Source organism: Mauremys reevesii, linkage group 3 (assembly GCF_016161935.1).
Source record: "Mauremys reevesii isolate NIE-2019 linkage group 3, ASM1616193v1, whole genome shotgun sequence".
Taxonomy (NCBI): Eukaryota; Metazoa; Chordata; order Testudines; family Geoemydidae; genus Mauremys; species Mauremys reevesii.
Window position 1 is genome coordinate 3,102,294 of NC_052625.1, and position 22,463 is coordinate 3,124,756.

General features: G+C 47.9%; 1 protein-coding gene across 1 annotated transcript; it reads left to right on the top strand.

Moving 5' to 3' along the window:
* The first annotated feature begins 412 nt into the window (after positions 1 to 412).
* RRP36 (ribosomal RNA processing 36) lies at positions 413 to 21,384 on the top strand. Its single transcript, XM_039528927.1, has 8 exons — positions 413 to 801; positions 1,822 to 2,315; positions 10,524 to 10,662; positions 14,789 to 14,855; positions 17,663 to 17,767; positions 17,907 to 17,981; positions 18,144 to 18,261; positions 20,998 to 21,384. Exons 1-8 carry the CDS (start codon positions 428 to 430, stop codon positions 21,135 to 21,137), a joined length of 1,512 nt encoding a protein of 503 aa, XP_039384861.1. The 5' UTR covers positions 413 to 427; the 3' UTR covers positions 21,138 to 21,384.
* The last annotated feature ends 1,079 nt before the right edge of the window (positions 21,385 to 22,463 follow it).

The following is a 22,463-nucleotide window of genomic DNA, read 5'->3' on the forward strand; positions in this document are numbered from 1 at the left end:
CACAGTGCAGTGGAGCAGGACTGCAGGGAGCCAGACTGGACGAGTGGCAGATGAGGGCCTACATTCCTGCCAGAGGCTCCTCAGCTCCTGCTCCACCCCGAGCCGTAATGCTAGGCTGGCTCCACCATGAGGCCTTCGGCAGTCCCAGGAGCAGCCTCTGCTGCCTGCCATGGCAGGGAACTGACGGACCCGCTCGGCCCTGGGGGGAGCTCCCTGAAGACGTCGGCCATCGCCCTCAGCCGTGGACACGGGAAAGGAGAATTCCTGGGCCTGGCGCACAGCGGGGGTGGGAAGGGAGGTGGCCAGGGCAGCCTCCCCACCGCTGGCCCCGGCCCAGCTCAGAGCCCCGCCGTCACCAAGGGGCGCAGCCCCGGGGAGGTGCTGCCGGGTCTGTAGGCGGAGCCCAGGGCGCTGAATAAAGCCTGAGATGCTGGCCTGTGTGTGGCTGTGTGTGAGGGGGGAAGGGCCGGGCCTGAGGGGGCCGCTACGGGCGCCTCACAACGCGCCTCGCCTGAGTACGGGGCCTAGCAACGCGCGCCGCTGCCTCGCGCCTCCTCCCGTTCCGCCCTGCCCTGGCCTGTCCTTCGGCGCATGCGCACCTCCTACTGCGCGCGCGTGCGTCCCCTGCCCTATCCGGCACTGGGCGCCTCTCCCCGCCCGCGCATGCGCCCAGCCGTCTCGCTCTCCGCCCTCTGTGACGCAATGCCGGGGCCGGTTGCCTGGAGGCGGGGCGGGGCCTGGTCCGGCCGCGTGGAGCCTGGCTAGCGTGCGGAGTTGTCGGGCGTCCGGGAGCCTCCTGGGGTGAGTTTGGGCTGGGGTCACCGCCCCCGCGCGGGCCATGGGGGAGGAGCCTCCGGGAGCCGCGCCTCGAGGCGGGGCTGGGGCCACTGGGCTGAGAGCGAGCGCCCCCGCGTCCCGCCCCGACGGTTGGACCGCTCGTGCCGCCCCTCAGCTCGCTTCTCCCGCACGCCACGGGCCGGGCCCTGCACCGTGCTCGGGCCTGTGCCGAGCTGGGGGGGGTCTGCTGGCCGGCCATGGCCCTTGATGGGCGGCCGCTCGGTGGCTTCGCCCCAGGGTGGGCTAGTCCCAAGCTGCATTAAGAAAGGACTAGATAATAAGAGAGAAAATATCGAATTGCCTCTGTATACATCCATGGTACCCCCACGCCTTGGACACTGCCTGCGGATGTGGTCGCCCCAGCGCTAAAAAAAATCTATTGGAATTGGAAAAGGTTCAGAAAAGGGGAACAAAAACGATTAGGGGGTTTGGAACGGCTGCCATAGGAGGAGAGATTAATAAGACTGAGACTTTTCAGCTTAGAAAAGAGATGACTGGGGGGATATGATGGAGGTCTATAAAATCATGCCTGGTGTGGAGAAAGTAAATAAGGAAGTGTTATTTACTCCTCTTAATACAAGAACTAGTGGTCACCAAATGAAATTAATAGGCAACAGATTTGAAACAAACAAAAGGAAGCGTTTCTTCACACACCGCGCAGTCAGTCTGTGGAACACTTTGCCAGAGGATGTTGTGACTATAACAGGGTTCAAAAAAGAACTGATAAGTTCATGGAGGACAGGTCCATCAATGGCTATTAGCCAGGATGGGCAGGGATGGTGTCCCTGGCCTCTGTTTGTCAGATGCTGGGATTAGGCAAGGGGGGGGGGGGGTGGGATTGATCACTTGATGATTCCCTGTTCTGTTCATTCCTTCTGGGGTACATGGCATTGGCCACTGTTGGAAGACAGGATACTGGGCTAGATGGACCTTTGGTCTTACACAGTATGGCTGCTCTTATGTACAACTGATTGTTCATTGCAGTTGGAGGCTGTGTGGAAGCAGTAAAAGCCTCATGATGTGGCCACGCCAGGACAGGCCTGGGAACAGCCCCAGAAAGAATGTTTCCTCCTTTGGAAAAGGAGTATCTCGGGGGATGCAAGGCAAAAGGAAAGTACCAGCCACAGAGACTGTGGAAGAAAGTGCTCAAGACACCGTCCTTGATGCTAAGCTTGTCACTGCTCAGAAGCAACCGCTGGAGAGTTCAAGTGGCATAGCAGGCATTTCTGGGGAGTGCAATCATGATGCTAAAAAGCCTCGGCTCCTGCAAGGAGAGAGTGCCACTGAGCAGGGAGCGGTCAGTGAGGACTCCGAGGACAGCGATGGCAATAGTGATTACAGTGATCTAGAGGACTTCTCAGGGGATGATGATGACAAGACAGGTAGCGGAACTTCTGGCAGCAGTGATGAAGAGCCATGTGCTGGGGGAAAAGACATCTCAAAATGCAAAACTACCCCAGAGAGTGTTATAAAGAGAGGTAAACACTGATAATAGGAAGTGTTTAATAAACTGTGTTTCAGTGTGACCCATCAGCGGTTCTGAGATCTTCTTTCCATGCTGACTCCTGCTTTTCCTGCGTGCTCCTGTCTCACAAGTACTGCTACCATGGTTCAGGGCATTCATACAGATATATTTTTGTTGGTATAATTTAATATTAGCCTGTTGACGCTTTGAACCCTGTCAGGTACATGTGTTTCATACTGCTTCACCAACTGGTGCCTGGGTAGAGGATGTGGATGTGTTTTCAGTTGCTGTGTGGTATATTGAGATGTCCTTGGGAACAGAGACCTGGGAAATAGGATGACTGGCTAATCCAGTTGCACAGAACTGGTCAGACCAGCCTGTCTGCAGTAGATACTTCTTGTTACAACCCAGTTATAGCCTGACAGGCACGTTACAGCTCTGCTCCCCAGTGGGGTGAAACCCACCTGGTTTGGAACCTTGTATGTGGAGTAAACTGTTACAACCTGGTTATAAACTTGGTAAAAATCTGTAGAATGGATAAACCCTTAGGCTGGATACCAGGACCTATGTCCTAATGGTGTAGAATCTTTAAGGATGTAGCCTAAGAGAAACATTGGAAACCTTATTATCTGAGTCACTTAAAACTGGACAAAACCTTGGAGCAGGGGTTCTCAAACTGGGGGTCGGGACCCCTCGGGGCTGTGAGGTTACTACATGGGGGGTTGTGAGCTGTCAGCCTCCACCCCAAACCCTGCTTTGCCTCCAGCATTTATAATGGTGTTAAATATATTTAAAAGTGTTCTTAATTTATAAGGGGGGTTGCACTCAGAGACTTGATATGTGAAAGGGGGTCACCAGTAAAAAGTTTGAGAGCCACTGCCTTGGAGAGTCTTGTAGAGAATGTTACCACGTTGACCTGAGGATGGATTGGAGCTGAACTAATAAGTAGTTTGATAGTCGTGTGCAATGTGTGAGCTCCTAATTAACTATTTGTCTTTCCTCCCCACCCACACCAACCTCATGAGTTGAATTTGGGATAGGGGGATGGCTCATGATTTTATCTGAGCTCTTTAAGTAGAACTCATAAATCTGTAGAATGAAAACCCCAAAGATTTCTGCATTTATTTAATTTCCATGTGAAGAAAGTTAAGCATTCAGTTTGTCAAGGACATGGGACAGCAGCCGAGGTTCTGACACCAAGTGCCTGAGAACTGTAATTGATGTCTGTGAAGTCTTCCGATGTGGCTTAGTTAATGAACTGCGAAAACTAGGAAGATTCCAAAGGATTGGGGTGGTGTATGCAAATATGATCTCAGCCTTCAAAAGGGCTCCTTAAGTCTTGAGTGAAATAATGGGACAAATAGTAAAGGAAAATAACCTGTAAAACATGTGGTTCACTGGTGTCAAACACAGAGCCCCCTTGATGTACTTGGGGCTGCATGGTATATTTAGACTGTGAAGAATAAGTTTTAATTAAACAAAACAAAAGAGAGCTTGGAGCCTGCTCAGTTTTGATGATAACCTTCCAAATGTGAATCAAGGGTAAGCAGATGCAGTTTTGTCTTCCTGAGCCTGAAACAGTAGCTTTGTGATTTGTGAACTTCTCTGCTGCCCATTTGTTTAATTGGAGTGTTAACACTAAAGCTTGATGATAGGATTCTATAAGATCTGCTCTAGGAATTATTTTGGGGGAGTTCTATGGCTTGTGTTATACAGGAGATCAGACTATATGATCCTGATGGTCCCTTCTGGCCTTGGAATCTCCGAACCTATGAAATGTCAGCATTAACTGTTTTGTTACTGCTCATTTTAGTAGATGCAATGAAGTGAATAGGAGGGGAGCAAAGCCAGTGGGGTTGTGGAATTGTGAAGAATTGTGCTGCAGGGAAGAAGATGTAGAAGGCAGAAGGGACATAAAGAAAGAGAAAAGAGGAATTAGGAAGGAACGTAGGGAAGGCAGGAGTATTGGTACTAAAGATAAACATATTTTCTTCTGAGTGATGCGGAATGCAACAATAAGAACCAAATAGGCAACAAATATAGATAACTAAGTTCATGTATGACAAAAGCCAAATTCTACTCTTCATGTCTGCACCAAGTTCTGCATCTTGGCAGGGAGTCACTAGATGACCATTGCGGTCCCTTCTAGCCCTATGATTCTAGATCAGCAGAATTCTCACTGTGAAGTGAGGATAATATTTAGTCTTAAATTTATACCCCTGCCAACAATTAAAGATGGAATTAGCCTCTCTCACAGAATGCTTGACACCCCTGATTCAGGGTATCATAGAGCTCTGAGCAAGAAGCAGCATGAAGATTTATAAAGAAAAAATAATGCCTGACAAACTTTTTTTTATTTACTAAATTAGTGGGCAGTAGGAATGATACAGATGTGATATCTGATATTTGTAAAGCCTTTGATTCAGAACCAAATTTTCTAAAGCAGCTGCTTAAATTTGCATCTGAGTTACTCCCATGCATCTGAGTGTCTGTCTGAATGCACAATTATAGGATTTGCATCCTTATGAAATCAACCCCAAAAAAATGACATTGGATAAGATCCGACACTCTTGCATGGATTAAAACCTAGCTGATTCACCACAAACCAAGCTTAATTGTAAATAGTAACTTGTTGAGTTAGGGAGGTGTTTAATGAGTTCTGCAGGGACAGGTGTTAGGTTTTATTAAGCATATTTATTAATGGATCTGAAGGAGGGACTGGAGAGCACATAAATGAAATTCAGATGATATTGAACTAGGAGGTGGTATGAATATAATGAAGATAAATAATAGAGAGGGCTCTAGAGAGATTAGAAAGGTGGCCAAAATAAAAGAAATGTGAAACAGATGTTCAGTGCAAGGCAGAAAGCTGGAAATCAGTGATGTCAACATATTTACGGGAGTTAGTGAACAACAAGTAGCCACAAATCAGAATGACCACTTCATCTCTCACCTTCCAATTGAAATGTTAAATCCACTTCTTTCACCTAATCTCCCAAAACCAAAGCCACTGAAATACAACAAATACTGAAAACACCTTCTTGGATGGGGGAGAGGCAGATTGTCAGGTGTCCTAGAATTTGTAAGGCACTGAGGTGATAGAAGAACTGGTGTGATAGAACTGTAATGATGGTTAGATATGAGAAGTAGCAACTTAAAAAGGCTTTGTAGTACTTGAGTGCACAGAACACAACAGAGTGTTTATGAACTTTATATAGAGTTATGGTCACTCATAAGAAGAATGGCCATACTGGGTGAGACTTCCGACAGTGGCTGGTGGGAGTGAACAGAACAGGAAAATACATCGAGTGATCCATATAGTGTCTTCCAGTCCCAGCTTTTATAAATCAGAGATTTAGGGACACCTGGAGCATGGGATTGTATCCCTGACCATCTTGGCTAATAGCCACTGATGAACCTACCCTCCAGGAATGTGTATAATTCTTTTCTAAAAACCCAGTTATACCCTGCTAGGAGTCCCAGAACCTTCACCTTTCCCAGCAACTGGATCTGTGTGTTGTAGTTGGCTTCTAACTTGGGTATTGCTCCTGGATAATGAGGCCATTCCTTTGAGGACAGATTGCTAAGGGACATAGTGAAAAACAATTCAAGGTGGTTGTTGTCACAGAACAGCTGCAGATGGTGGAGCGCTGCTTCTGGGCCCAAGGAACAAGTACTAACTGGTGAGATTGCATTGTAATGCTGGATTGGGGCGACGAGCAGTGGCTACAAAACCTTTGGATGCAAAAGGCACATTCCTGGATCTGTGTCCCATGGTTGCCCCAGCCATCCAGTGCAGTGACATCAGAATGAAAGCTATACTCACAGTTGAGAAGCAAGTGGTGATCACATTCTGGAAGCTTGCAAGGCCAGGTTGCTTACTGGTCAGCAGGAAATCATTTTAGAGTTTGAAACCCACAGTGCGGGCCAGAGTCTTGCAAGTTTGTAGGGCCATTAATCTCTTGCCATGAAGGACAGTGACGCTGTGCAATGGACAGGGCGTAGTGGATGGCTTTTTACCAAGGGGGTTCCCAAACTGCAGTAGGATGAAAGACGGCAGGCTCATTCCTATTTTGGCCCCAGCCCTCCTTGCCACAGAGTACGTCAACAGAAAGGCCTACTTTCCTGTGGTTATGCAAATGTTGGTGGATCACTAGGGACGCTTCACCGATATCCATATGGGCTGATCGGAGAAGGTGCATGCCCCTGACGTCTTTAAGAACACAGGATTGTTCAGAAAGCTACAAGCAGCGGGATTCTTTCCCAACCATCAGACTACTATTGACAATATGGAAATGCCAGTAGTGATTTTGGGGTTCCAAGCCTACCACTAACTCCAGGGGTGGGCAAACTTTTTGGCCCAAGGGGCATATCAGGGTTGCGCAACTGTATGGAGGGCCAGGTAGGGAAGGCTGTGCCTCCCCAAACAGCCTGGCCCCTGCCCCCATCCACCCCCTCCCACTTCCTGCCCTTTGACTGCCCTCCTCAGAACCCCCAACCCATCCAACCCCCCCGCTCCTTGTCCCCAACAACCCCTCGTGGGACTCCTGCCCCTATCCAACTCCCTGTCCCCTGACTTCCTGATCCCTATCCACACCCCTGTCCCCTGACAGCCCCCCCGGGATCCCACCCCCTTATCCAACCCCCCCTGCTCCCTGTCCCCTTACTGCCTTCCCAACCCCTATTCATATACCCTCCCCCCCCAACAGACCCCCTGGGACTCTCTCACTCCCAACCCTCCCTGTTCCCCATCCCCTGACCACCCCCTCAGAACTTCCGCCCCATCCAACCGCCCTCTTCTCCCTGACTGCCCCCCAGGACTCTCCCACTCCCTTACCCAACCCCCACCCCTTACCAGCAGCAGGAGCTCTCAGCTGCAACACCTGGCCAGAGCCAGCCGTGCTCCCTCCGGTGCCCAGTGGGAGTGGCGGCCAGAGCGCGGCCTGGCTACAGGGAAGGGGGGGACAGCGGGGGAGGGGCTGTGGACTTGGCTCCCTGTCCGGGAGCTCAGGGGCCAGGCAGGATGGTCCCGCGGGCCGTAGTTTGCCCAGATCTGACTTACTCCCTGGCTCAGAAGCCATACACTGGCCACCTCAACAGCACCAAAGAAAGATTCAGCAACTGGCTGAGCAGATGCAGAATGACTGATAAATGTGCTTTTGGTAGATTGAAAGGACGCAGGCATTTGTTTACTCATTAGATTGACTTCTGTGAGAAAAAAAATATGCAGTGGTTATAGCTGCCTGTTGTGTCCTGCATAATATCTGTGGTGCAAAGGTGGAGAAGCTGCCAGCGGGGTGGAGGGCTGCGGTGGAGTGGCTGTCGAAGTTTGAACAGCCAGACACAAGTGCTCTTATGAAAGTTCAGTGTGGAAGTATGTGGTTGAGGGAGACTTTGAAAGAGCACGTTAATGGTCAGCCACATTAGCGTTCTGTACTGGACTGTTATGTGGGGCTGAAGCTTTGGGTGCTGCTAGGAATTGTGTAGTGCTTGCTGTCCATACGGAACTGTGTGTGTACTGAAGCTATAAGTTAAGAGGTGCTTGTCGTACATTTCTAAATGACTGCACATTTATAAGTACCGTGTGCTTTAAGTACCACTGTGCATTCAGTGATGTGTGTTGTGAACTAGTAAAGATCATTATTTTATTTAAAAATATAGAAATGTATTGAGTGGCATAATCAGGGCAGAAAAAAACAGGCAGTGCAGTATAAACTTTAAACATAAATTAACGCAATGGAACTATTAAATTGGAAAGGCAGCAAACATTTCTATCCATTTCAGTGCACAAACATAGTTCATTGTGGCTACACATTCACCTGCCATGGTTCTCACAGTTCACTGGATGTGAATCTGTGGTTTTTCTTGCAGCCTCCCGGCATGGAGTGGCAGGGGTATGGTGCGGCCCATGATGCCATATGGAATGCTGGGGGGAGGGGGGCTGCTAGCAGGTTTGGACAAGTAGGTCGGACAGGGTCTGCAGCATTTGTTTGCTGTCTGAGAAGACCCATTATGTCCTGGTGCATCTCCCAGTCCCACTGCAGGGCTCTACTGCGTGGTACGTTATAACTGGGAAATTACACAGTTTATAGCTTTTGAGGAGAAAGCAATGCAGGTCTGACTTCCTGGGGAACTCCTGTGCAACCTGGAAAACCCCTGGTTAGGAGAGGAAGAGATGTGGGTCTCTGCCCAAGGGAAGTGACTGCTGAGGGGCTGAGAGCGTGGAGTGGATGCCCTTGCTGGATTAGGATGGGGGAATACATGAGCAGTTGCCCTAAACTATGACATAGGTAAAGAAATTCTACTTCAATAAAGACACTTAAAGTAATTGAATCTTCTGCTTCAGGACGTCCTCTATTAATGGGGTCAGTCAGGAATTGGCATGCAGTTGACCAGCTTTGTTAGGGGGTTTGGTTTTTTTGTTTTTTTTTCCTTTCTGAAGCAGAAGGTATTGGTGGTTGCCAAGGGCAGGATAACTGACTTGATGGACCAATGGTCTGATCCAGTGTGACAATCTGAGCATGGAGTGTACTGTTTGGGCTGCATGTTCAGAGGCTTTGTGTCATGTGCAGGAAGGTGATTGCACTGGCCAGATCATATCAGGAATATTGTGTTAGTTCCAGACACTTAATATCATGAAGAATTCAAGGGGCTGTATAGTCTAGCACTACTAAGGGGAGGGTAAATGTCTTGACTATTTTAAAGGTGTAAACAGGAGGAAGAGGAACCGTTTGGGGTGTAATGGGCTAACAGGCGTACCATCTACTTTGTCTGTAGTTGTAAGTAACATGTAAAATCACTGCCACTGAAGGATACTAGAGAGATTTGTGTTTCTCTTGGTTTTGTTTCCATACCGTGTACATTTCCCTGCACTCTAGTCATCTTTGCAGTTTCCCTTGTTTGTGTGGGTCTTTTATACAGCAACTGGGGGAGAGAGAGAGAAACATGTTATAAAATAGAAAATGTGTTTGTAAAAACACACGGAGTGGGTATCTGGTAGGGGTAGGACCTGAAGTCATGATTTATTATTATTATTATTATTATTATTATTTTTTTTTTTAATAAACCAGAGTTCCTGTTATATCCCTAAAAGAAAGGGGACATTAGCGCTGAGTCTCAGGACAGAACTTCTCAATGCAGTGTGTTAGCTTCTGGAACAGGGGTAGGCAACCTATGGCACGCGTGCCAAAGGCAGCATGCAAGCTGATTTTCAGTGGTACTCACACTGCCCGGGTCCTGGCCACCGGTCTGGGGGGCTCTGCATTTTAATTTAATTTTAAATGAAGCTTCTTAAACATTTAAAAAACCTTGTTTACTTTACATACAAAAATAGTTTAGTTATGTATTATAGACTTATAGAAAGAGACCTTCTAAAAAACGTTTAAATGTATGACTGGCACGCAAAACCTTAAATGAGAGTGAATAAATGAAGACTCGGCACGCCAGTTCTGAAAGGTTACCGACCCCTGGTCTGGAATATTGTGAGGCTACATCAGCTGGGACACTCTAAACCTATAGTAGAAGAAGCCCTAGAAAATGTGCAATAGGGAGCAGTTCTGGGCTTGGTATGGGGGTGACTGGGTGGTGTCTGGTGGGCTGTGATAGACAGGAGGTCAGACTAGGTTATATATTGGTCCTTTCTGGCCTTAAACTCTATGACTCTGAGATGAAATGGACTTGACAGCTTTTCCCTAACCCTTCTGAGCAATCTTTGGATGCAAAGGTAAATGATTTCCTGTGTAAAAAGACTCCAGAGCAGTATGAGAAATGAGCTGAGTGTAACCCTGAGCAAGGAGAGGACTAGGATTTGGGGAGTCTCACTGCAGCCAGGGTCAGGATGGGGTGGTGACACGTCAGAGGCTGGTAATGCAGTTAGTACGGAGCCTACTGGAAGAAAGTCTGAATGCCTTTTGTGTGCTTTGATGACCAGGTGAAAACCTTGGAATGGCCTCCTGGGCCCTCTGATGATCTGGCAGGGAGAAGCTAAGGATAGGGTCTTCACAGTCTCTGTATTGGGAGGGAGTGGTATTGCTTCATGAGATGGTTGTGAGGGAGAAACCCAAGAAAGACAGTCTGACTTGCTGGCTGTCCCTGTGCTTGGGGGTGGAAGTGTTTTGTGAGTGGAGGCACTGCAGCTGCCCCTGTATCCCTTGTACAGAGGGTGTGAGGGCAGAAGTGTATGTCTGGCTGTGAGAGCCCCTTTTTGTTTTCTCTTTCCCAGAACTGTCCTTAATGTCTTTCGAAGAACTGCTGCAGCTGCGGAACAGTGTTGGAACCAAAGCGTATCAGCAGATGACTAGTGGGAAGAAGCCATTGAACCATACAAAACCTAGGACAAAGCAACGGCCCAGCAAACAGGGGTAAAGGTGTTCCAGAGCCCTTTCTCTGCAGACAGAAGTGTATGTATGTGCTGCCTGAGATCCTCAGAGTGTCTTCTGTGCCAGGCGGGTGGATCAGACCCTCTAGCATGGCACACAAAAGAGATCCTTTGCCATAATGTTTCCTTTGGGAATGGTCCATCCCTTTGCCACTTGCCAGCCATGACTTTGAACTCAGCAAAAGCGTTTGTCAGGATAGCTCTTAGTTCATAACCAACACTTCCTGCTGAGACACTCGTCCTGCTTTCCTCTCTGCTATCCTTACTACAGGTGCTTTGCAGCCCCTCAGATTGAGAGATGCTTTTAACACTTCCCATGCACACTTTTTGTTGTCTCTTCTGAGCTGTCAATAGTTCTCTTTAAATCTTAACTTAGTCCCTCCAGTCACTGAACCATTCTTCTTACTGATTTCTGAACTCCTTCCAGCTTGCCAATATCTTTCTGGTAACGAGGTACCCACAGCTGAGCACATTATTCCAAGTACAGTTAGAGCTATCTGAAGAGGAGCTATCCCTCCTGCTCCGTGGTTGGATGTAGCCCAGAATTGCTTTCTCCTCTCTGCAGCCTCTTACAGCTGCATTTTTTCCAAGTTGAATTTCCTCTTGTTAATTTCTGTTCATATTTGTCAGCACTGGTGTTCACAGCTCCTCCCAGTTGAATATATTCTGGAGTGTCCTCAGTGTGATGATTAATGGAGATATGAAGTAATACAAGACCTAAGCAGATTGCTACAGTCCCTCACCAGACACCTCCCCCCCAGTTTTATTCATTGCCATGTGTCATTACCCTCGATTTGCGGTCCTGAAGCCAGTTTTCAGTCCGAGTAAGTGTCCTATCCGAGGTGATCCAAACAGACTGCCTCCCCACTCTGTTTCATCAGCATTCTTTCATCTAGTTCTAAACCTCAGATGAAAACCTTTCTTCCCCCTTACAGGGATGGTGAGAATATTTTGTATTTCTGTTTTGCCTTCTACCTGAGGATCTTGGAGCTTTACAGACAATCAAGTATGCCTCATAAAACATCTGTGCCTCTGCTATTATGGGGTATTTATCTCTAGTTATTGCTAATGCTCCAAAGCCTTTTGAGGAATGCTTCATACAAAAGCCCCCAGGCTGCTAAAGTCCTTTGGTATGTTTGTGTTTTGAAAGTAACCTTCCTAAAAGGTCTGCCAGGGAAATCCATCAGAGTTCTGTTGATTTCAGTGGAGCACTGTAGAATGAAGTGCTGTGCACTTGTTCAAAGGGCAGCAGCCCCTGCCAAATCACCTGTCATGGAAATACAAATAAATGCACTGAGCAGGGCTTGAAAAATGTGTAGTAGAAGAAAGGATGGGGGTCTCCAGGGAGCTGCTGGGGCAACACCATGGTGAGGAGCAAAGCTGCTGGATGTGGGGATAGTGCTGGTGCTCCTAGCAGGGTACTGTCATGGGACTGTGCTTGGGGACTTCCTCTCTTGTATTGCCTGTGGCTAGGAAATGTCTGAATTTGGTAGATGCCAGATGGGTGGTGTCCTTCTCTCTTCCAGCGGGGAGATCATTTACTCTCTCTCCTCTCCCCCCACCCCCACATGCCTATAAGCTTCCTGATTGTCCAGGGCTGCAGGGACTGCTACTCTTTCCTTCATGCATCCCTCATTATTTGCATCCTCTTTTCTTGTGAATAGCTCCAAATCTTGCCTCTGCTTTTTGGGAGAAAGTACTGTCTGAGCTGCAGCAAAGCAAAATTGACCTGACTTGTTAGTTTCACTGCTGAAGGTTGTCATATTTGGATTTCAGGAAAGCAATTGATGCAGTGTCTCAAAATCTGACCTTACTGGGACATGCACAGATTGTTTACACTCTTCAGATATCTGTCAAAGGATAAGGGTACATGGCAATGTATGACATTGAGGGGAGCTGTCCAGTGAGAGATGCTGCTGGGATTGGGCTATGTCCAGTCTAATTTACAAACGTCTTAGGAAAGACTAAACAGCACACATGTCGCTTGCTGATGATACTGAATTGGGGGGAACCTCAAATACCATTGAGGACAGAAGTGATACAGAGGGAGCAAAGGTGATTTGAAAAACTGTCAGAAAACAACAAAATGTGATTGATTTTGGAGAAGATAATCCAACATCCCTGGTAAGCAGTAATGAGGAAAATGTGTTGGGGCGATAGTGCATGCTAATGAGACATGACCCTCTAACATGATATGGCAGCAAAATTAGCCAATGTGGTTTTGGACTGCGTGCACAAAGGTGAGTAGCAGGGAGAATATAAGAATGGCCATAGTGGGTCCTTGCAGCCCAGTATCCTGTAATCTGACATAGGTGCCAGATGTTTCAGAGGGAATGAACAGAATAAGGCAATTTATCGAGTGATCTGCCTGTTGTCCAGTCCCAGTTTCTGGCAGGCAGAGAATTATGGATACCCAGAGCATGGGGTTGCATCTCTGACCATCTTGGCTAATAGCTATTGATCGAGCTATCCTCCCTGAACGTATCAAATTCTTTTTTGAATGCAGTTATACTGGGTGGGAGGCAGTGGTCCTCTCTGTACAGTTCTGGTGGGATTTAGAATATCTAATACAGTTCTAGGTACTTCATTATTAGAAAGATGGGAATCTAGAAAAAAGGCAGTAGAAATGATGAGTGTCTGGAGGAATGTATTCATGAACACTGATTATAATAGCTGTGTGTGCTTAAATTAATATCAACTATGGCTAAGGGACCACATGTCTACAAATACTTTCATAAATGCTAAGACAAAAAGGGACCATTATGATGATCTAGTCTGATGTGTATAGCACAGGCCAGAGAACCTCACCCAATGATTTCTGCATCAGGCCCATGACTTATGATTGATCTAGAGCATGTTGTTTTAGAAAGACAGTCCGTCTTGTTTGAAAGACTTCAAGCGATGACGATTCTATCACATCTCTTAGTAAGTTGCTCCAGTGGTGGCTTACCCTCACTGTTCAAAATGCACCTTATTTCTAGTCTGGATTTACCTAGCGTCAGTTTCCAGCTATTGGATCTTGTTCTGCCTTTGTCTGCTAGGTTAAAAAACCCTATACTATCAAATCTTCTTTCCATATAGGTTCTTGCAGATTGTGATCAAGTCACCTCTTAATTAAATAGATTGAGTTCCTTTAGTTTCTAACTATAGGGCAGGTTTTCCAGACTTTGATGTATCCTTGTGGCTTTTTTCTGAACCCTCTCTGATTTGCTAGCATATTTTTTAAGGTGTGGACTCCAGAACTGGACACAGTATCCAATAACAGTCTCATCAGTGGTAATACTACCACTCCCTGCTTCTGCTCTGTATTCCCCTGTTTTCCATCCAAGGATTGTGATAGCACTTTTAGCCACGGCATCGCACTAGGAGTTCATGTTCAGTTTCCACCATGGCCCCTAAATCCTTTTCAGAGTCTCTTTACAGGATACAGACCTTCATCCTGTAAGTGTGACACATTCCCATGGTTCCTAGATGTCTGACCTTGCATTTGGCTGTATTAAAAAGGCAAGATCTAGTGAGGCCAGCTGCCCAAGCAATCCAGATAGCTTTGTAGAGCTGATCTATCTGTCTCTGTTATTTACCACTCTGCCAGCAGTGATTTTTGTAATCTTCATTGATAGATATTGAATAGTATTGGGCCGAGAACAGAGTGTTGTTACTTGATGGCCGAGAACACCAGGGAGGGAGAGGGATTATTTAATGTGTGTATAAGGGCCATGTTTATGTCGGTATAATGGTATGAAATTAAGCAAAGGAGACTGTCAGGTGATTGAGCAATAAATTATTTCACATTGTTCCTAGGGAAGCTGTAGAAACTCCATTACTTAGGAAATATTTTAAAACTAGCCTGGACAAAGCCCTGGAAAACATACTGTGGGGAGTTCTCCTTCCCTGGCTCTGAGGATGGTGGTCTGAAGACATGTGTATGTGAGAGGTGCAGGTGGTGAATGGACTGCACAGAGCAAACCTCCCAGTTGTCTTTGATTGTTCTGGGTGACTGGAGAAGCAGTGGTCTTTCTCTATGCTGAGTGGTAGCAAACTGTCAGCAATCAGAGTCTGACCTGGCCAGTCCTGTCTCCTCCTTTCTCTAACAGATGTGTTTCTCTCAGGCCACTGGAGATTTCTGCCAAGAAACCGGTCCCCTTTCTACGACAAGTGGTCTCTGTTAAAAAGACGGTAAGTGCTCTTTTCCAGGTTAGCAGTCAGTTCCTTTGGGGGCTGATGAGGGACACAAGATGCATGTGGCAGAGACAGCATAAGTTGACTGATGAAGGGAATGAGACCCAGATGGTGGTCTGGGGGAAGGGTATGGACCCACAGGCTTCTGAGGCAGTCAAGGAGCAGGTTGTGAGGAGCAGCCCCTTGTGAGTACAAGAGAGTTTGGTGCTGCCAGTGGATATATGGAGGAAATGGTGCTGCTCCAGCTAGTCCTAGATTTATAGATTCCAAGGCCAGAAGGGCCCACTGTGATCAAATAATCTAACCTCGTGCATTAGGCCATAGGATTGCCCTGGATGAGTTCCTGTTTGAACTAGAGCTGGTCATTTGGAAAAACATCCAATCATGATTTCAAAATTGCCAGTGATGGGGAGACTGACTGACTGACTGATAGGTCTCAAGATGTAATTGTGAGCAGGGAATCATCAAGTGGCTGTGTTTCTAGTGGGGTCCCACAGTGATTGGTTCTTGGCCCTAGGCTATTTAAAATCTTTATTAATGACCTGGAAGAAAACATAAACTCACCACTGATAAAGTTTGCAGATGACACACAAATTGGGGGAGTTGTAAATAATGAAGAGGACAGGTCACTGATTCAGAGTGATCTGGATCACTGGTAAACTGGGCACAAGCAAACTATGCATGTTAATATGGCTAATGTATGCATCTAGGAACACAGAATGTAGGGCATACTTAGACACACCCCCCATCCTGTATCCTGGGAAGCTGCAACTCTGAAAAAGATATGGGGATCCTGGTGGGTAATCAGCTGAATATGAGTTCTGTGTGATGCAGTGACCAAAAGGGCTAATGGGATCCTGGGTTGCACAAATGGGAATCTTGAGCAGGAGCAGAGGTAATGTTATCTCTGTATTTGGCACTTGTGCGACTGCTGCTGGAATCCTGTGTCCGGTTCCGGTGCCCACAGTTCAGGAAGGATGTTGATAAATTGGAGAGGGGTCAGAGAAGAGCCACGAGAATGATTGAAGGGTTAGAAAACCTGCCTTACACAATAGATTGAGCTTCTGGAGCCTATTTCGTTTAACAAAGAGAAGCTTAATCCTTTAAACATTCTCATGGCTCTTCTCTGACCCCTCTCCAGTTTATCAACATTCTTCTTGATCTGTAGGCACCAGAACTGGACACCGGATTCCAGCAGTGGTCGCACCAGTGCCAAACACAGAGGTAAAATAACCTCTTTGCTCCTACTCAGGATTCCCTGGTTTATACATCTCAGGATCGCATTAGCCCCTTTGGCCACAGTGTTGCACTGGGAGCTCAGAGTTTAAGGCCGGAAGGGACCACCACATCATCTCATCTGATCTCCTGGCTATCACAGGCCTCCTACACCGTGAAGCACCCCCATGCTAAACCCAACAACTGAAATTAGACCAGCCCACAGGAGACCAGACTATTAGGTGCCACAGGCAGAGAACAGGAGGGCCTGAGGTACCCTAGTGCCTGTTGCCCCTGCAATGGTAGGAAAATGGTAAGTAAGATGCACCCAGATAGTCCTGTCAAGTGACCCGCACCCTAGGCTGCAGAGAGAGGTCAAAACCCCCCAAAGGTCAGTCTGTGCTGGGGGAAAATTCCTTCCTGACCACAGGTGTAGCAATCAGTTAGACCCTGAGGATGTGAGCAAGAACCAACCACCCAAGCAACTGAGAGAGATAATGCTTGGAGCCACCTCAGAGCACCAGCCCATTGCATCCAGTGCCCCATCTCCATCTGTGGCCTTCTCTGATGCTGCAGTGGAAGGAGGCAAAAAGTGAGAGTAGAGAAAAATCTCTTCCTGCCTCCTGCAGGTGACCAGCTGAAGCCCTGAAGCATGGGATTTTAGAAAAATCAGAAGGGACCCCCCAGGGCTGCCGAGCGTTGCCCCCTCACAATCACAAACAACCCCCTTTGTCTAGCTCTCTCAAATCTAACTAAGTAGTTTGCCCCATTGGTTCTTATTGGGACACTGTTCCAGAACCTGACTCTACTGATGGTTAGTAATCTTCTCATTTCTAGCCTGAACTTGTTCATGGCTAGTTTATCCCCATTTGTGTGTGTGCCAATACCTTTTTTTAGCTTAAATAGCACTTTACCTTCCCTGACATATTTACAGAGGGTAATCCTATCCCGTCAGCCTTTGTTTTGTCTCCTTTCACAAGACAGGCCCCCTATTCCCGATCATCCTAGTAGCTCTTCTCCTCACCTGCCGCGGTTTGAATTCATCTTTCTTGATTGTGGATGACCAGAATTCCAAACGAGGTCTGACCAGTGCCTTGTACTATGACATTTAATACTTTTCTATCTCTATGGGAAATGCCTCGCCTGATTCATCCTAGGATTGCGTTTGCCACAGCTGATTTTCTGTCCATGACCCCCAACTCATTTTCAGAGTCGCTACTTTAGAGGCCCCCATCCTGTAGGTATGGCCTGCATTCTTTGTTCCTAGATGTATGACTTTACATTTGGCCATATTAAAATACACGTTTGCTTGTTCCCAGCTTATAAAGTGATCCAGATTGCTTTGTAACAGTGATCTGCCAGCTTCATTATTTACCACTTCCCTTATTTTTGTATCTGCAAACTTTATCGTTGATTTTTATGTTTTCTTCCAGATCACTGATGAAAATGTTAAATAGTGTAAAGAGCCCTAGATACAGGAGCTAGGAGTAGGCTGAGTTAGGGAGAACAACCAAGCTGCATTCAGGCATTAGTTCTGCTCTTGGTTCTAATCCTCTGCCCCCCTTCCCTCCCCCTTCCATTCTATGCAGGTGCAGAGAGACCCACGCTTTGATGACCTGTCTGGGGAGTACAACCCAGAAATATTTGAGAAGACCTACAGTTTCCTGAACGGTCTCAAGAAGAGGGAAAAAGAGGTGACACTATGTCCTTTGCTTGTGTTGGGGCAGAAAAGCCTTCTTCAGTGAGGCATCTTTTATAGGGCCCCATCATGCAGACCTCAGAGGGAAAGAATGACATGCAGCAGGACTCACTGGGTATTGCTCTCTCCTGTAGATAGTTCAGAAGCAGCTGAAGAAAAGCCAGAATGTGGAGCAGCGGGAGAAACTGCAACAGCTCCTAAAGCGCATGGTGAGTTAGTGTCTTGGGTACCAGCTTCAGCTCACTGCTCCCATGGGAGGGAGACAGCTGAGACTGACCAACATGCAAGACTCCAGTGTGGCTAATGAGACAGGAGGTTTGCCCTGAGCACGGCCTAGACAGTCCGTGACATGTTCCTGTTTTTCTTCCCAGACACAACAGGAGGAGGCTCAGAAGGAACGGCAGAGGCAGAGAGAGAAGGAGCTGGCCTTGAAGAGAGCACAGAGGGAGCAGGCCCAGCTGGGAAGGAAGCCCTTCTACCTAAAGAAATGTAGGTTCAGGATGCTGCTGCTCTGTTTACACCAGGAAATGGACCTGTTGCTGACAGTTTGCCATTAACTTGTGGTCCCTGCACTTAGAGTACTAATGAGCAGATTGAAAAAACCTCATTCAATAAATAGCCATCACACCAGATCCCCCTACGCTGGTGGGGGCAGTAGCGTAGGTGAGGCAAATCTGTCAGCAGTACCATTAGAGAAGTGCAGAACAAGCATTCTCCTTCGAGTGATTGCTCATGTCCATTCAACTTAGGTGTGTGCGCTCACCGCATGCACTGGTGCTGGAAGTTTTTCCCTCAGCAGTTTCCATTGGGGACCGGCTCTGGCGTCCCCTGGAGTGGTGCGTGTATGCCGTGGCATATAGGGCACTGCCAGCCCCCTCCACCCTCTGTTCCTTCTTGCCGCCAGTGACGGTGCTGGAACTGTTGCTGCTTCAGCTAGCACTGTTACTTCTTGTTCATTCAAATCCATTTACCTTTTGTATATTATTGTATGTAGTTTCCCTCTAGTTTTAGTTTCCCTATTTGTTTGTTACAGACTTAGTATGTCCCGAACGGGGCATGCCCCAGGCCCCACTCTTTAAGCCCTGTGATGGCTGTAAAAGGCCCATGCCCATTAGCGATCTACATAACAGTTGTTTACGGTGGTTGGGCGAAGGTCACATTAGGGATAAATGCAGAATCTGCAAGTCCATCAAGCCTAGGACGAAGAAGGAGCAAAGTGAATGAGGTTCTCCTGCTGGGCAGCCAAATGGGGCATCTCCCCCTCGCATTCTTCAGTGCAGTCAATCTTAGACTACCTGCTTCATTTGAAGAATCAGGGCCTGGCACACTTCTCTATCAGGGTGCATCTGGCGGCCATCTCTGCCTTTCATCCGCTTGTCCGGGGGCAGATGGTGTTCTCCCATGATATGACGGTCAGGTTCCTCAGAGGTCTCAAGAGACTTTTTCCTCAAGTTCAGTCCCTGGTCCCTCAGTGGGATCGCAACTTGGTTCTGTCCATGCTCACAGTCCCGCCCTTTGAGCCTTTGGCCTTGTGCTTCCCCGTCTCACCTATCATGGAAGGTAGCTTTCCTGGTGGTGGTGATGTCAGCGAGGCGAGTCTCCGAGCTGTGAGACCTGACCTCGGAACCACCCTACACGGTCTTTTATAAGGACAAGGTCCAGCTCCAGCCCCACCCAACCTTCCTTCCCAAGGTGGTGTCAGCCAGGACATCTTCCTTCCGGTCTTCTGCCTTAAGCCCCATGAGACTAGTGTGGAGAGGTGCCTTCATGCTTTGGACGTAAGAAGGGCTCTGGCTTTCTACCTAGATTGGACAAAGCCTTTCTGTAAGTCGACTCAGCTTTTCATCTCTACAGCTGATAGGACGAAGGGCCTCCCGGTGTCCACGCAGAGGATTTCTAACTGGATCATCTCTTGCATAAGGGCTTGTTACGAGCTAGCAGGGGCCCCGCTGCCACCGATCATCAGAGCCCACTCAACCAGAGCGCAGGCATCTTCAACAGCCTTCCTGGCACACTTCCTGATCCAGGACATCTGTTGAGCTGCAGCATGGTCCTCGGTCCACACGTTCACAGGCCAGGGACAGTGCTGGGTTCAGCAGAGCTGTATTGCAATCTACATGTCCATGAACTCCTTACCCGTCTCCAGGGGTACTGCTTGAAGTCACCTATGTTGAATGGACATGAACAATCACTCGAAGAAGAAAAGACAGTTACCGTTTTCCGTAACTGGTGTGCTTTGAGATGTGTTGCTCACGTCCATTCCACAACCCGCCGTCCTTCCCCATTGTCAGAGTTTCTGGCAAGAAGGAACTGAGGGTGGAGGGGGCCGGCGGTGCCCTATATGCTGTGGCATATGTGCGCCACTCCAGGGGCGCCAGAGCGGTCCCCTACAGATACTGCTGAGGGAAAAACTTCCGGCACCAGTGCATGTGGCGAGCGCACACACCTACGTTGAATGAACATGAGCAGCACATCTCAAAGAACAGCAGTTACAGAAAAAGGTAACTGTCTTTTGGCCTTCCCTAGCACTCCCATTGTGCTAAGCACATTAGACAGGGGAAGACCAATGGGTGAACCCTTCCAAAGTGACCTAGACACTTAAGATCCTGAACCTCATTCCAAGCCAATATAGGACATAAGGTGCTTTAAAAATGTTATTCACGGTTCCTGCACCAGAGGCCTGAGAGAGGAAGGCAGAGAGCATAGATGAGGCACTTGACTGGGATTCAGGAGATCTGGCTCAGCTCCCTGCTCCGTCACTGACTGCTTGTGCCTTTTCATCTTACTGTGCCTCAAGACCCCACCTGTACCATGGGACTAGTAGTCATCTATTTAGATGGCAAGCTCTTTGGGGAAGGGCCTGTCCTTTAGTTTGTGTATGTACAGTGCCTGGCACAGTGGGGCCTTGGTGTCAGCTGGGGCCTCTGGGCATAATGGTAGTATTACTACGAACAGTGTAAGCCCAAACCGGTGGGCAAGTGTGGCAGCACCTTGCTCCTGGATTTTGCATGTGTCCAGCACTGTTGTGTATAGACGATGGGGTAGGCGGATCCTGGGCTGTCTGGAGGAAACATTTTGTCACAAGGGACGTGAAAGACAGGAGGGTGGAGCCATCGCTCAGGGTCAGGGAATGGGCTGCAGGTGGATAGGGCAGAGCAGGAGCAGATCCTGAGAGGGTTGTGCTGGTTTGGAGTAAACGCCTCCTTGTCCTTTGGCATTCCACAGCTGAGAAGTGGAAATTGGAGCTGGCTGAGAAGTACAAAGTGCTGAAGGGGAGCGGGAAGCTGGAGAGCTTCCTAAGCAAGAAGAGGAAGAGGAACGCCATTAAGGACAAGCGCAGGCTGCCCTTCCGGAAGAACATGTGACTTCTGGGTGGGTGGGGCCAGCAACCAGCTCTTTGCGTGATGGATATCGGATGGTGGGATTTTAGCCTCTTCTGATGGGCGCTGGGCTTTGGATTGTGGCTACAGCAGCAGCCCCACTTCCTGACTGCCTCAAGTCTGTCCTGCATCTCTTTAGCATTGGGACCAAGGACTGTGTCCATTCATCTAGACAGAGTCTGAGCAGAATAAAGTTCTGACCCAGGCCTGCACAAGGCCACCTCGAATCTTCCATAAGGGTCAAACCTTATCTATAATGCTGTGTCCATACAGCAGGGGAGTCCATTAAGGGGAGCTCTGTGCATCAGACAAGCACGCCTTTGCTTTGCAGACAAAATCAGCAGAATTGGAGGGGGCTTTGTAGGGACACGAGGGTAAAAAACAGAATGAAGAATCATGCTGTTCGTGCTCAATTGATCTTGCGTTACTTATGCACCCCAGAGCTGGTGCTGTTTCCCGTGGTCATAGTTGACTTCTGTAACACCACCACATTGTCTTAATGTAACTTCAGCCAGTAGGGGGGAAATGGTAAGTCACAACTCCTAATGGAACTCTTATTACAGGGTGGAAAAAATCAACTAGGTTACGGCAAAATTGCAAGTACAGTCTCACCCCACAGCAAGCTTATAAAATCATGAATAGAGTGGAGAAAGTGAATAAGGAAGTGTTGTTTACACACGAACCAGGGGGTCACCTAATGAAATTAACAGGCAGCAGGTTTAAAACAAATATAAGGAAGTTCTTCACCCAATGCACAGTCAACCTGTGGAATTCGTTTTCAGGGGATGTTGTGAAGACCAAAAGTATTACTGGGCTTAAAAAAAAATTAGATTAAGTTACAGAGGATAGGTCCATCAGTGGCTGTTAGCCAAGATGGTCAGAGATGCAACCTCATGCTCTGTGTCTCCCTAAACCTCTGACCGCCAGAAGCTGGGACTGGATGACAGGAGATGAATCAGTCAATAATTACCCTGTTCTGTTCATTGCCTCTGAAGCATTTGGCATGGGCCACAGCCAGAGAGAGGATACGGGGCTAGATGGATCATTGGTTTGACCCTGTATGGCTGTTTTTATGGCCTGAATCCTGCAAGAAACTCCCCCTGCATTCCACAGTTACTTGAGTGCAGGATGGTGGAGATTCTGTGGCAGCTTCAGCTACCTTCAGAACCCCTCTAGCTTTCTGTGCATCACTAGTGTTGCTGAAACTACGTACGTCACAAGTTAAAAATTAGCTGCCACCTCTTACAGTTGTGCTGTAAGTCACGTACCCTACATCCCAGAGCCTTGGATAGAACCTGGGTCCCAGGCCAT

Excerpts from the sequence above, each read along its gene's own strand:
- RRP36 (XM_039528927.1), top strand. The coding sequence starts at position 428 with ATGCTGGCCTGTGTGTGGCTGTGTGTGAGGGGGGAAGGGCCGGGCCTG. Across the intron at positions 802-1,821 it reads GCGTCCGGGAGCCTCCTGGG|TTGGAGGCTGTGTGGAAGCA; the intron begins GTGAGTTTGGGC and ends TGTTCATTGCAG. Across the intron at positions 14,856-17,662 it reads TGGTCTCTGTTAAAAAGACG|GTGCAGAGAGACCCACGCTT; the intron begins GTAAGTGCTCTT and ends CATTCTATGCAG.